This window comes from Gopherus flavomarginatus, chromosome 13 (genome assembly GCF_025201925.1).
Source record: "Gopherus flavomarginatus isolate rGopFla2 chromosome 13, rGopFla2.mat.asm, whole genome shotgun sequence".
NCBI lineage: Eukaryota > Metazoa > Chordata > Testudines > Testudinidae > Gopherus > Gopherus flavomarginatus.
The window spans coordinates 11,257,113-11,271,311 of NC_066629.1; the positions used below are offsets into that span (position 1 = coordinate 11,257,113).

The 14,199-nt window shown below is 46.4% G+C and overlaps 1 protein-coding gene across 4 annotated transcripts in view; it reads right to left on the reverse strand.

Annotated features, from left to right (window-relative positions):
* The window catches only part of SLC37A2 (solute carrier family 37 member 2), a 60,362-nt gene that overhangs the window by 34,275 nt on the left and 11,888 nt on the right, over positions 1-14,199 (reverse strand). For all 4 annotated transcript variants that reach the window (XR_007769153.1, XM_050921649.1, XM_050921647.1 and 1 more), the window contains exons 2-3: positions 1,176-1,257; positions 347-434 (exon numbers count right to left, since the gene is read on the reverse strand). Coding sequence is in view for 3 of the 4 variants with exons in the window: in XM_050921649.1 (XP_050777606.1) it covers positions 347-434; positions 1,176-1,257 (170 nt within the window). In the remaining variant the exon portion in view is untranslated. The remainder of the gene's footprint in view (positions 1-346; positions 435-1,175; positions 1,258-14,199) is intronic.

Genomic DNA, 14,199 nt, shown 5'->3' on the forward strand with positions numbered 1-14,199 from the left:
AGCACACCTACAAAGCCAGGGTCACAGCAGCACCATGGGGAGTGTGGCAGAGGGAAGTGGACAGGCTAGGGGGAGATAATGAGGGCTCCCAACCCAGGCAGCCTGAACAGTCTCTGTAATTTCTGCCCAGCCATTAGAGCCTCCCACCCAAACACCTCCCTGGAGACATTGGACCAAGTGACTTGCAGCTAGTTCTGGGCACTGAGCTCAGAGGTGAAGCTCTCCTGGCTGCCCCCGGCACGTGAGGGAAGGGAGCTGCACTCTCCTACGCTCTTTGCGATTCAGAGCGCAGCCGTCCAGAGGAGCTGGGTGGGAGGCCCATGGCACTCAGTCAGGAAGCTCTTACCAAAGGGAGGCCAGTCACACCACGTGGTGCTGTTGGTGCCATTGGGGGGAATCTTTTCCAGAGAAGAGCAGTTGGTGTGCAGCTCACTCTGTGGACCGAACAAGGAAAGAAAAGGCTGAAGAGTCCAGGTCTCCTTCAAAAGGCATCATCTTCACACAAGAACAAGAGGCAGCTCCCGCTTCTTGTTTCACACACACACACACACACACACACACACACACACACACACACACACACACACACACAGAGCTCACCCCACAGCCTGTCCCCAACCCAAAACTTCCCGACATCCCCCCACCCATGTGCTCTCTGCCTACCCTGTCCCCACCAGCTAGTGCCTTTTAAGCACCCTTGGTACCTAGGATGTCTTGACTGAAGTCTCCCTGATGCTGCTTGGCCATGTTTCAGGCACCAGGAATGGTATTTAACACCCCTGCATGAAGGTCTGAACCTACATGACACAGATCCTCCTCAAGGGAAAAGTCTTGCCAGAACTGAGGATCTGAGAAGTCGCCCAAAGAGAGAATCTGGAGAACTCTTCCTCCTCACCCTCGCCCAAACATCTCTTAATAAAGACACTAGGATGAGACACTAGTGTGCCAGGCCAATGGCGGCAAGCAGCTCACTGCTGGCTGTAGAGGTTATGGTGAGACCAGGCCATTGGCAGGGTACAGGTACTGGCATGGTGGGCAGGTGGGGCTGCAATACCATCAGACTCATGCATTAGCAGTGGGTTGGGGAGCTGGCCAGAACAAGACTACAGAAGCAGAAATCTCATCTCATGAGCATAGGGCCACACTAGGTGTTACAACCCAGGTGCAGCACTTACCTTCACAATGCTAATGGGTTTGCGAGAGAGGTGGAAACTGGCATAAAACACGAATGTCAGCACAAGCGTTAGCCCCCGATACCTGAGTGGAAGAACAAGAAACAGCACAAGTGAGAGACAAGGCATTAAAATGGAGAGAAAATGCCCTCTTTGGCTCCTGCTGCAGGAGCCATACAGGTTCATAGAATATCAGGGTTAGAAGGGACCTCAGAAAGTCATCTAGCCCAATCCCTGACAGATTTTTACCCTAGTTCCCTAAATGGCCCCCTCAAGGATTGAGCTCACAACCCTGGGTTTAAGCAGGCCAATGCTCAAACCACTGAGCTATCCCTTCCCCCTCATAAGCACCTGGGTCAGAGACAGCACAGTCACAGTCTGTGCCGGTCACTGCTCTGCCATGTAAGAGCTGGGGACAAGCCTGACTCCTTTCCCCACCATCATGGAGCAAGGAGACTCTGGACACATGGGCAGGATCCTACCCACAACCCTGACCCACAAGCTGGAAGAACTCCACTTCCCATATGTAGAGGTCCAGAGGAGCGTGGCCTGAACATGGCACTGGCTCCACCTTAAGTGGGTCTGAAACAAGCTTCCACCCCATTGCAGAAACCCTCAGCTGACTGGTGCACCACTTCTTTCATCACGCCCCGGGGCTGCAGAGGCAGGATATTGGTGGGATTGGGTCACAGACGTTACACAGGTGAAAGACACAGATGAGCTTCTAGTCAATCCACCCACCTATGATGCTAGGTGGAATGAGTGAGTTCCAGCAATCTCTATATTTAAATTCCCTAACTGGTCCCATTCTAAGGGATTCTTCTGACTCCGTTTGAGATGTTCTCACACCTGTTTGCAGAAAGCCTTTGATATTTAGCAGAAGAAATTCCTTCCACAACACAAATGCCTTTTTCCTTCTCCCATAAATTTCAGTTCAGCATTTCATGAGCTATAAACCATTCAGTTTCCATTCCCCTTCCCGCACTCCTCAGGGAAGTGTTGGCAGCCTTCCTAGATTATAACTGATGACAACGCCCAACTCACAATGTCAGGGTGGCAGCAGACATGCTGAGAGGGCCTGGAGCTGCAAGAGTAGCTGTAAAATTGACAGTTGGTGACGTGGGGGTGGGGAACATGCATGTGGAAGGGAGGGAAAAGAGAGCAGAGATGCCTGGATTCAGCATATGGCCCAAGTGACCCATTTCTTCCTCCCTTGGGGACACTACATACAGCTGGTGTGCCCCCCAACTTCCAGGGGTGGGGAGAGAGGAGTACCCCATTCTCCTGCACCTCCCCAGAGCCAGCAGTCCACCCTTCTGAGAGAAAACAGCCTTCACCTGCTGCTAGCTAATATAGCCAGTCCAGTAATTCAGGTGATAGAAGTCTGGACTGTAGAAGGCCCAAGGTTCAAAACCCACTCATGATTTATCATGAGAGGCTGTGATAGTCATATCTATATAAATTTGCTTTTATTTTTTTCCTCTCCAACTTTAAAACAAAAAAACCACACATAAGCATGCACACACACAAGTTAAATAAAAAACTGCATTTAAAGAACATTTCCGTTACAGAGTAAAGGCGCCCACAAATTAGGAAATGCAAGATTTACTGCTGCCCAAGCAACCTTAGTTTGGTGCCCTTGTGCATAGGCACTATGATACAGTCTTCAGTTCCATGCTCGAAAGGTGAAGGCAAGAAAGCTTGTATAGGTAAATGGGCGGTAGCGGAGCGATGCAGAGGGGGCTGACAGGATCCAAGCAACAAGCCAAGGTTGTGATTTCAGCACCAACAGCACATACAGACATAAGGGGAGCAGGAGTGGAGCAGCCACAGCGCGACACACTGAGGCCTCGACAGGCAACTGGCTAGGTGGGTGGGCAGAGAGGAAAGGCTGGATTTCAGAGATGTGGTATAAGGAAGTGCACCACTGCAAGGACAGCCGTTTGCTCACAGTGCTGAGAAAGGAGGAGGAGGAGATGGAGTCTAAAGGTGATGAATGGGCACCCAAAGAGGCATCAGGAAGGCCAACTGAGGCTAGGTCTTCACTACAAATGTCCTCAGTAGAACGACGTCATTCTACTGACCTAGCTTCTGGTGCAGACAGCTCTGTATTGACAGGAGAGCTTCATAGTATATCAGGGTTGGAAGGGACCTCAGGAGGTCATCTAGTTTTACCCCCTGCTCACAGCAGGACCAATTCCCAACTAAATCATCCCAGCCAGGGCTTTGTCAAGCCGGGCCTTAAAAACCTCTAAAGAAGAAGATTCCATCACCCTAGGTAACCCATTCCAGTGCTTCACCACCCTCCTAGTGAAAAAGTTTTTCCTAATATCCAACCTAGACCTCCCTCACTGCAACTTGAGACCATTACTCCTTGTGCTGTCATCTGCTACCACTGAGAACAGTTTAGCTCCCAGGGCTGGTGCAATCTTTTAGGCGAACTAGGTGGCCGCCTAGGGCACCTAGTGGTTGGGGGAGCCTAAAAGTCCCCTCAGGCAAGGAGGTGGAGTGGAGGTGAGCTGGGTGGGGGGGTGCGGGGGGGGGACTGCCTGCAGTAACAAGGGGGGGGCGCACAGGGGAACAGCTCCCCGCCCCAGCTCACCTCCACTCTGCCTCCTACGCTGAGCACACAGCCCAGCTCTAAGTCTTCTCCAATCAGTGCCGCAAGCCTGGGTGGGGAGGAGAATTAGAGCAGTGCCGGCATGCTCAGTGGAGGAGGCAGAGCCGAGGTGAGCTGGGGCGGGCTACTCAGATAGGGTTAGCTTCCGCAGGGGGACGTCTTCCCAGGCAGGGTTAGCTGCCGTGGAGGGGGGGGGAAGAGGGGGGAAGTCTCCCCAGGTAGGGTTAGCTGCCGTGGGGGGACAGAGGGAGTCTCCCTGGGTGGGGTTAGTTGCCATGGGGGGCAGGGAGGGAGAGGGGTTAGCTGTCGCGGTGGAGGGGGTAGCTGCTGCAAGGGGGCTCCCCGGGTGGGGGGTTGAGTTAGCTGTCATGGGGGGGCGGGGTTAGCTGGAGGAGGGGTGCAAGGTGGAGGTTTCGCCTAGGGTGCGAAACTTCCTTGCACCAGCCCTGTTAGCGCCATCCTCTTTGGAACCCCCTTTCAGGTAGTTGAAAGCAGCTATCAAATCCCCCCTCATTCTTCTCTTCTGCAGACTAAACAATCCCAGTTCCCTCAGCCTCTCCTCATAAGTCATGTGCTCCAGTCCCCAATCACTTTCCTCTCCTCTAAAGTGCTTCAGAATTGATTCCTTGAGGACCTGCTCCATGATTTTTCCAGGGACTGAGGTGAGCCTGACTGGCCTGTAGTTCCCCAGATCCTTCTCCTTCCCTTTTTTAAAGATGGGCACTACATTAGCCTTCTTCCAGTCATCCAGAACCTTCCCCGATCGCCATGAGTTTTCAAAGATAAGCTTCGTGGGGAGGTGGAGTACCTACGCTGACAGGAGAAGCTTTTCCATCAGTGTAGGTAGTATTTTCAGTAAGTGCTACAGCACTGTATAAGCGTGAACAAGCTGTGTGATACTGGACTGGATAGAGGGAGAGAGCTCAGCCGCAGAGAGGCAGATTTGAGAATCAACACAAACCACAAACATGAGGAGGTTAGTTAAAACGGAAATTAAAAGATACAGCACCCAAAGTGAAAGCCCTGCAAGCTGCATGGTAACTTTTGAAAGACACCATAATAGAGGCTCAACTTAAATGTATACCCCAAATTAAAAAACATAGTATGAGAACCAAAAAAGTGCCACCGTGGCTAAACAATGAAGCAAAACGCAAAAACAAAAAAACAAACAGAACAGTGAGAGGCAAAAAGGCATCCTTTAAAAAGTGGAAGTTAAAGCCCAGTGAGGAAAATAGAAAGGAGCATAAACTCTGGACAACGAGGTGTAAAAATATAAGTAGGCCAAAAGAGAATTTGAAAAACAGCTTGCCAAAGACTCAAAAAGGAATAGCAAAAAAATTTTTAAGTAAGTCAGAAGCCTGCTAAACAACTGGATGATCAAGTTGCTAAAAGAGCACTCAAGGACATTAAGGCCATTATGGAGAAACTAAATGAATTACTTGCACCTGTCTTCATGGCTGAGGATGTGAGGGTCTGGCTCTGGTCCTAGAACCCAAGCATCCCGCAATACTTACCAGATAAGAAGCAGCGAGTTTCCTTAACACAAGAGAATCTGGGGAGCCAATGGAATGGAATCAGACTGTCTGTACTAATAGAACTTTGGCACCCCAAGCCTGAGCTTTGCCCTGACCTCAAGGGATGTTTTCCCAGGTGTGGATGCAGTTCACAGAAAGGCCTAATGTAAAACGGCACCCTCTATCCTCATATCTGCTCCCTGTGTGCAACAGAATCAAATCCGATGTGAGTGACAAAATAAAATTATTTATTGCTTTTTACTTCCTATTGCTCCACAGAGCCAACAGAGCAATAGAGGAGAGAGAGGGGAAAATCTATTTCCTCTTGTGCATCAATGCAATTGTTTGTGGAGTTCCAGCGTCACACCTACGCAAGCCCCGGAAGGTTGCCCAGGAGTCTCTGAGTGCAGAACTCAGCCTATGGAACCTTTATTGCAGCTAATGCACAAAGCAATCAGTACCCACTTTGACTCCTGGATGCCAGGTTGAATTTGCAGGGCTGGCAGTTAGAAGAGCCTGCTTTGAATTTGAAGAGTGAATGCATTTAGCATGGAACCTGATAGACAAAGATGTGATCACCGGATGACACACTTACTAAGACATGGTGTGACACAGATGGAATGTTGGGCAGGGGGACATGCTACAGAAGCACCCACTTCCTACGTACACAGATAGAGACCCAACCACTTGGGAAGAGGACGACTTTTGATCCAGTCTCCCACAGTATTCTTGCCAGCAAGTTAAAGAATTATGCATTGGATGAATGGACTACAAGATGGACAGAAAGCTGTCGGGCTCAACGGGTAGTGATCAACAGCTCGATGTCTAGCTGGCAGCCGGTATCAAGCAGAGTACCCCAGAGGTCGGTCCTGGGACTGGTTTTGTTCAACATCTTTATTAATGATCTGGATGATGGGATGAATTGCACCCTCAGGAAGTTCACAGATGTGCAAAAAAAAAAAAAAATTAGCAGCCTTTCCACTTCTGGTGTATTTAAACAACCAGTGAGGCCACTGGATGATCGAGGTGCTAAAGGAGCACTCAAAGATGATAAGGCAATTGTGGAGAAACAAAATGAATTCTTTGCATTGTTCACTGTTAAGGATGTGAGGGAGATTCCTAAACCTGAGCCATTCTTTTTGGGTGACAGATCTGAGAAATTGTCCCAAATTAAGGTGTCATTAGGGGAAGTTTTGGAACAAATTGATAAACTAAATAGTAATAAGTCTCCAGGACCTGATGGTATTCACCCAAGAGTTCTGAAGGAACTCAAAATGTGAAATTGCAGGACTATTAACTGTCATCTGTAACCTATCAGTTAAATCAGCTTCTGTACCAAATGACTGGAGGATAGCTAATGTGATGCCAATTTTTTAAAAAGGGCTCCAGAGGTTACCTTGGCAACAACAGGCCAGTAAGCCTCACTTCAGTACCAGGCAAATCAGTTAAAACTATCGTAAAGAACAAAATTGTCAGACTCATAGATGAACATAATTTGTTCGGAAATAGTCAACACGGTTTTTGTAAAGGGAAATTATGTCTCACCAATCTACTAGAATTCTTTGAGGAGGTCAACAAGCATGTGGACAAAGGAGATCCAGTGGATATAGTGTATTTAGATTTTCAGAAAGCCTTTGACGAGGTCCCTCACCAAAGGTTCTTAAGCAAAATAAGCAGTCATAGGATAAGAGAGAAGGCTCTCTCATGGATTGGTAACTGGTTAAAAGATAGGAAACAAAGGGTAGGAATAAATGGTCAGTTTTCAGAACTGAGAGAGGTAAATAGTGGTGTCTCTCAGGGATCTGTACTGGGCTAAGTCTATTCAACATATTCATGAATGATCTGGAAAAAGGGGCAAACAGTGAGGTGGCAAAATTTGCAGATGACACTAAACTACTCAAGATACTTAAGTCCCAGGCAGACTGCAAAGAGCTACAAAAGGATCTCACAAAACTGAGTGACTGGGAAACAAAATGGCAGATGAAATTTAATGTTGATAACCGCAAAGTAATTTACCAGCAGTGAGGGATAGCTCAGTGGTTTGAGCATTGGTCTGCTGAACCCAGGGTTGTGAGTTCAATCCTTCAGGGGACCATTTAGGGATCTGGGGCAAAAACCTGTCTTGGGACTGGTCCTGTGGTTAGCAGGGAGTTGGACTACATGGCCTCCTGAGGTCCCTCCCAATCCTGGGATTCTATGAAAGTAATGCACACTGGGAAACATAATCCTAACTAGACATACAATGATGTAGTCTAAATTAGCTGTTACCACTCAAGAAAGATCTTGGAGTCATTGTGGATAGTTCCCTGAAATCATCCACTCAATGTGCAGTGGCAGTCAAAAAAATGAACAGAATGTTTGGAATCAAGAAAGGGATAGATAATAGGACAGAAAATATCATACTGCCGCTATATAAATCCATGGTACACCCACACCTTGAATACTGCATGCAGATATGGTCACCCCATCTCAAAAAAAAAAATATTGGAATTGGAAAACTTTCAGAAAAGGGCAACAAAAACAATTAGGGGTATAGAACAGCTTCCATATGAGAAGACTTTTTAGCTTGGAAAAGAGGCAACTAAGGGGGGACATGAAAGAGGTCTATAAAATCATGACTGGTATAGAGAAAGGAAATAAGGAAGTGTTATTTACTCCTTCTCATAATACAAGAACAAGGGGCCACCAAATGAAATTAATAGGTAGCAGGTTTAAAACAAACACAATGAAGTATTTTTTCATGCAACGCACTGTTAATCTCTGGAACTCCTTGCCAGAAGGTGTTGTGAAGGCCAATACTTTAACAGGGTTCAAAAGGGAGCTAGATAGATTCATGGAGGATAGGTCCATCCATGGCTATTAGCCAGGATGGGCAGGAATGGTGTCCCTAGCCTCTGTTTGCCAGATGCTGGGATTGGGTGACAGGGCATGGATCACTTGATGATAACCTGTCTGTTCAATCTCCTTGGGGCACCTGCCATTGGCCACTGTCAGAGGACAGGATACTGGGCTTGATGGACTTTTGGTCTGATCCAGTATGGTCGTTCTTATGACACTAAGCTGGGGGGAGAGGTAGATACGCTGGAGGGTAGTGATAGGGTCCAGAATGACCTAGACAAATTGGAGGATTGGGCCAAAAGAAATCTGATGAGGTTCAACAAGGACAAGTACCGAGTCCTGCCCTTAGGATGGAAGAATCTCATACATCGCTACAGCCTGGAGACTGACTGGCTAAGCAGCAGTTCTGCAGAAAAGGACCTGGGGATTACAGTGGATGAGAAGCTGGATATGAGTCAGCAGTGTGCCCTTGTTGCCAAGAAGGCTAACAGCATTTTGGGCTGTATTAGTAGGAGCATTGCCAGCAGATCGAGGGAAGTGATTATTCCCCTCTATCTGGCACTGGTGAGGCCACAACTGGAGTATTGCATCCAGTTTTGGTCCCCCCCACTATAGAATGGACGTGGACAAATTGGAGAGTCTAGTGGAGGGCAACAAAAATGATTAGGGGGCTGGTGCACACGACTTATGAGGAGAGGCTGAGGGAACTGAGGGTATTTAGTCTGCGGAAGAGAAGAGTGAGGGGGGATTTGATAGCAGCCTTCAATTACCTGAAGGGAGGTTCCAAAGAGGATGGAGCCAGGCTCTTCTCAGTGGTGGCAGATGATAGAACAAGGAGCAATGGTCTCAAGTTGCAGTGGGGGAGGTTTAGGTTGCATATTAGGAAACACTATTTCACTAGAAGGGTGGTGAAGCACTGGAATGCATTAGCTAAGAAGTTGGTGGAATCTCCATCCTTAGAGATTAAGGCCTGGCTTAATAAAGCCCTGGCTGGGATGATTTAGTTGGTGTTGGTCCTGCTCTGAGCAAGGGATTGGACTAGATGACCTCCTGAGGTCTCTTCCAACCCTAATCTTCTATGATTCTATGATCGTGCCATTTTCTTGAAAATGCCATCTTTTGCCCTGTTTTGGGTGGAGATTGTTTGCAGTGGTGTTGTAGCCATATTGGTCCCAGGATATTAAAGAGACAAGGTGGGTGAGGGCAATATCTTTTATTGGACCAACTTCTGTTGGCAAGACACAAGTTTTTGAGCTTAGACAGAGTTCTTCTTCAGGTCTAGGGTAGAGACTAGAAGACCAGAGGGAACGTGGGCTGGATTTATCACACATGAGCGACAGGCCAGCTGGTGCCATTTAAAGCCAACATGATCAGGTTCAGTGGCTGATGACTTAGTGCAACGTTATTTTCAGAACATGATGTGGGACTAAGAGGATTTCCTGGGCCATCAGGTCCAGTCCCTGTTATGGCAGACAAACCTGACATGTAAATCTTGTTCATAAACTGATCATGTTCCATCTTAAAATCAAATCAGGTTTCTTGTCCCCACTGCTCCTAGTGGGGATGCTGTTCCAGAACTGGCTAGAAACCTGCTTCTCATTTCCAGCTTCAATTTATTTCTGGCCAGTTTATTCCCATTTGTTCTTGTACCAAAATTGTCCTTCAACTTCAATAGCTTTTCTTAGTGTAGCCCCTGATGTATTTATCAAGAACAACCATGGCCCTTCTCAGCCTGTGGTTTGCTAGGTTACACAAACCAAGCTCTTTCAGTCTTCTCTTGTAACACAGCCTCACCACTCCCCATGAGCATCCTAGCAGCCCTTCTCTGCACCTGGCCCAGTCTGGAAATTAAACAGTCACAGTTCTAGGACAGCAGCTGGAATTCTGGTTCCTCCAGCAGCTGTTTATTAGATGATTCAGACACTCAAGAGTTAGAGATGAAGACCTGCTGGATCATCTAGACCCTCTCCCAGGGAAGAAATATTCCCTATGGCATGTGTACTCGCACTGTCCTCAGTCTACTTTTACAAGTCCCAAGCAAGAAGACGTTCACCACTTCCCTGAGGAGACTATTCTACAGCACAATACATCTAGCACTCAGGGAGATTTTCCTGATACACACCACATTTACCACATTACAGAACTCCCCCCAGGGTTAGAATGCAGGGAAATGGACAAGTTCTACTCAAATGCCATTCATAACCTCAGAGTAGGTATGGATTCCTTTCTAAAAATCATCAATTGTTACATAGTCAAAAGCTGAGCTTAAAACCCATCTTTAGGGTTCATAGTGAATGATGAAGAGACAGTGTGTCCAGAAAGAGTTGTACTCTCCAAATTCCCAATGCCAATCGTTCATGGCTCCATTAGCCTCTTTAAGACAAAATGCACTACTGTGGACAGGAGTTAGGACTTAGGGGATACAGAACATTAAGTGATCCTGGCAGCTCTTTCCTTTCTGGAAAGGCGGTACAGAGTTTGCTGTCCTCCACACTTCTAATACCTCCCTAGTTTTCCATGTGATTTTTTACAAACTATAATTATCACTGATTCAGTGAGTTCATTAGTTAGTTCCCTTGCACACTAAGACACATGTAATTCAGGTCATCTGATGACCTGCATGGCCTCTATGACCAAGCTTAAGAGCAGACGTTTAGGAAACAAGTTATTTTGGCAGGATCTTCCTTCTTTACTAAAAGATTTATATATCCAAAGACTGGAGGGAACAGAGCACCTCACAGCAGGGGACATGTTTGTTTAAAATTCTAGAGAACAGAGCAGTTCCTAGTCATTCCATTACTCTGGACTGATTATTGAAGGGCAGTCACAGAAATCAGAGACGGAAAAGCAAAATTAGTTCAAACTGTCCATCTCCCACACGTGCAGGCTCACTCCCTGCTGTACCTACCACATTTTGACAATATATTACATTGTACCTTAGAAGAAGCTTTCAATGAATGGCCACAACACTGATCAACAGGAAAATTCCTCTTACGTTCTTAGTTCATGAATAAAAAATTAGCTTAAAAAGATAGTTTCTAAGAGGTACTCTCAGCCTTTTCTCTAAGCTTTTAATGGTTCCAATAAATGCCTAAATAAAGCAGCTCAAGATTTCTGTGGGGAGGGCCTAGCAGCTTCATCTTTCTAGAATATGTTACAAATTAGATAGAGGACTCTTCAGTTTAGCAGAGGATGGTATAACTTAACATAATCTAATGTCTGGAAGTGGAAGCTGGGCAAATGCAGACCATAGGAATAAGAAAGAATTGTTATAGTTTGTATTTTTTTTTTTAACAGGGAGAGTAATTAACGGCCTGTGGTGGATTCTCCACCACTAGCAGTTTAAAAAAAATCAAGTTGGAACATTTTTCTTAAAGATGTGCTTTGTTCAGCCACAGCTATTGGACTCCTAACAGGAATTAATTCAGGGAAATTTGGTGCCCTGTGTTATGAAGGTCAGACTAAATGCTCAACACTGATCACTTCTGGCCTTACAAATCTATGAACTATCAGGAAGCAGTTTAGAAATTTAGGGAGCTACTGAGAGATATATGTAAAGGCAGCAGAAATCTGCAAGAGAATCCTAGACATTGATGGTGGTTCACGTGTCAGCTGTTTATCTGGAGCAGATTCCATTGAAATGAGAATATTTCCATTCCAATATTTCCCTCAGACAAGCAACTGAACCACAGAATGACTCATATGTTTCCAGTGTCACAAGGGAGAAGCAGTGGAATTACTGCCTCCCTGTGACCAAATTCCACTCAAGCCCTGCTGTGTGCACTGTATACAGAGAAACAGGCAGGACAGGGAAGGAAAGATTCAGAGAATATTTCCATCTCCCAGGACCAAGCACTAAAGCATGATGCAGGAAGGATGATCAAGAATCAGCACCCTAGTCCATAGTGATCACACTCAGGCAGGCCAGATGCACACAGAATAAGGGAATTTCCCTAACCTGAACGAAAAAACAGGGGTGGGAGGGGAGAGTGCAGGGAGGTTTAGATCAATGACATAAGTTGTCATTGTAGCTTCATCCCAAAAACAATGGCATGGAAAATACCTCATCTGCAGAATCGCCTAACTCCATTTTCTGCTTTTCCATTTCACTAGACAAGATTTAATTCAATTACACGTCATCTCTGCTCTGAGATGGGCACGAGTCCTTCCCATCCACCCATTCAACCTGGAGAAGAGCTTTATCTTCATTCAAAAGAATTCTTTGGTTTGGTTACTTTGGTCTATTCAAATGCTGGTCACTATGCCTTCCACTTCAGGCCTCAAAAGTCAGCAATTCAGACTGAGATATCTGTGATTACTGATGATCAGTACTGACCAGAGCTTTCACATTTACTACAGGAAGGAGAAGCCATCATTAGTGCATTAAACAATCTAAAGACAAGAGAAAATGCAATGACTTAGCCAGCTTTACACATTCCTGATGGGCATAAGAGCCTGGCTAGTCTCATCACTTCCCCTGTAACTTCCGAATAAAGTTTACATTCACACATTGAAGTGAGAGTGTTTCTAGCATCCAAAGATACTTTCTGATATGTTATATGGCTATAAAATCATTCAAAGTGACACAAGAAATTCAAAAAGTGAAAAAATAAAACAAAAGATCTGACTAAACAAGCAAAACCCACCATGCTGGCATTTTGTCTCCTAGGAAAAGTCTGTTTTTTCACAACCCTGAATGCATTGGAGAGTGAAAAAGATCAGACATGCTAGAAGATAAGTGGGTCTTAGGCTGCCTTAGAGGTGATGCTGGTGTAAGATCCTTACTTAATGGCCCACCTGGGAGTCTGGTAAGGGTAGCAGTCCCCATAAAAAAGTGAACATTTGCCCACAGTTCTCAGTATATTTCCCTTGATACCTCACTTATGCAGAGCCTGAGTATCTCACATACTGCTCTGTGGTGCAGGCACGTAAATACTGAGGACCCAGTTTTCAGAGGTACTGAGCACCAGCAGCTCCCATTGACTTTGGTGGGATCTGTGGGCGCTTAGCATAGATGAAGATAAGGCCTTTATCTGGGGGCAATGGAGGTGGAAAGAGATAGGAAACTAAGGCCCTGCTCTAGCCACTCGCAGACACGACTTCAGCTTTTAACTTTTAACGGCTGAGGACTCTCACCCTAGCTCCCCACCCCCAACATCCTCTTAGCATCTGATTCAGCATTTATGTTCCACAGCGCTGCCTCTAGAACGGATGCCCCGCACAGAACGGCTAGAGACAAAATTGGCTTGAAGACGATTGTATTGCGGGGAGAAGGGAGAGAAGATGCTGGCTCCGAGAGGCTCCTCAAGGGTCAGTGTCTCAGGCAGGGATTATCTATTCCCTCATTAGCATAGAGATATCAGTGAAAACAATCACACTGACTTCAGCCAAGGGGGGAGTTTCAGCCCCAACACAGCAGGAGCCTGTTCAGCAAATTTACCAGTCCCAGGTACTTTTATCCCAAACTGAGGGCAGCACCACAGGTGAGCCGAGAGAGGGGAAAATGGACACATCCAGGGACATCTACTCTTCAAGACACAAGCTGACAGCTGTTTAGTCCGCAGCTCCCTTTGGTCCCAAAGTGTCAAGATGACCAGTCGTGTAAACCCATCTAGCAGATTTCACAAGGCACACTGAGTAGGTCAACTCAGTGGGCTATTAGTAATGGATAAGGGACTCCCTAGGCAGCTGGGTTCTGAACAAACAGCATCACATCCTCATACCTTTCAGGGGCTGTGCTGGTTCAGAGTGTGGCTAGGATCTTGTGCTCTGTACTGAACAGGGAAATTTCATCTCATGAGGACCTTTTTAGGCAGCATGAGACAGTTAAAAGCCATGTCCTCCTCTCATTTCTGTTTAAGAGGAGCCAGGGAGAGGAAAGGGTGCCAGAAGTCAGGAATAACCGTAGGAGCTGCCAAATCAGTGCCACATAGCTGTGCTTCTTAGCGCTGATCAGACACTGAGGAGGATCGGTGCTGCAGTACATAGAACTGACAAGTCTATATGAATGATTAAGAACATACAACAGAGGACTGCGTAAGATCAGTGACACTAG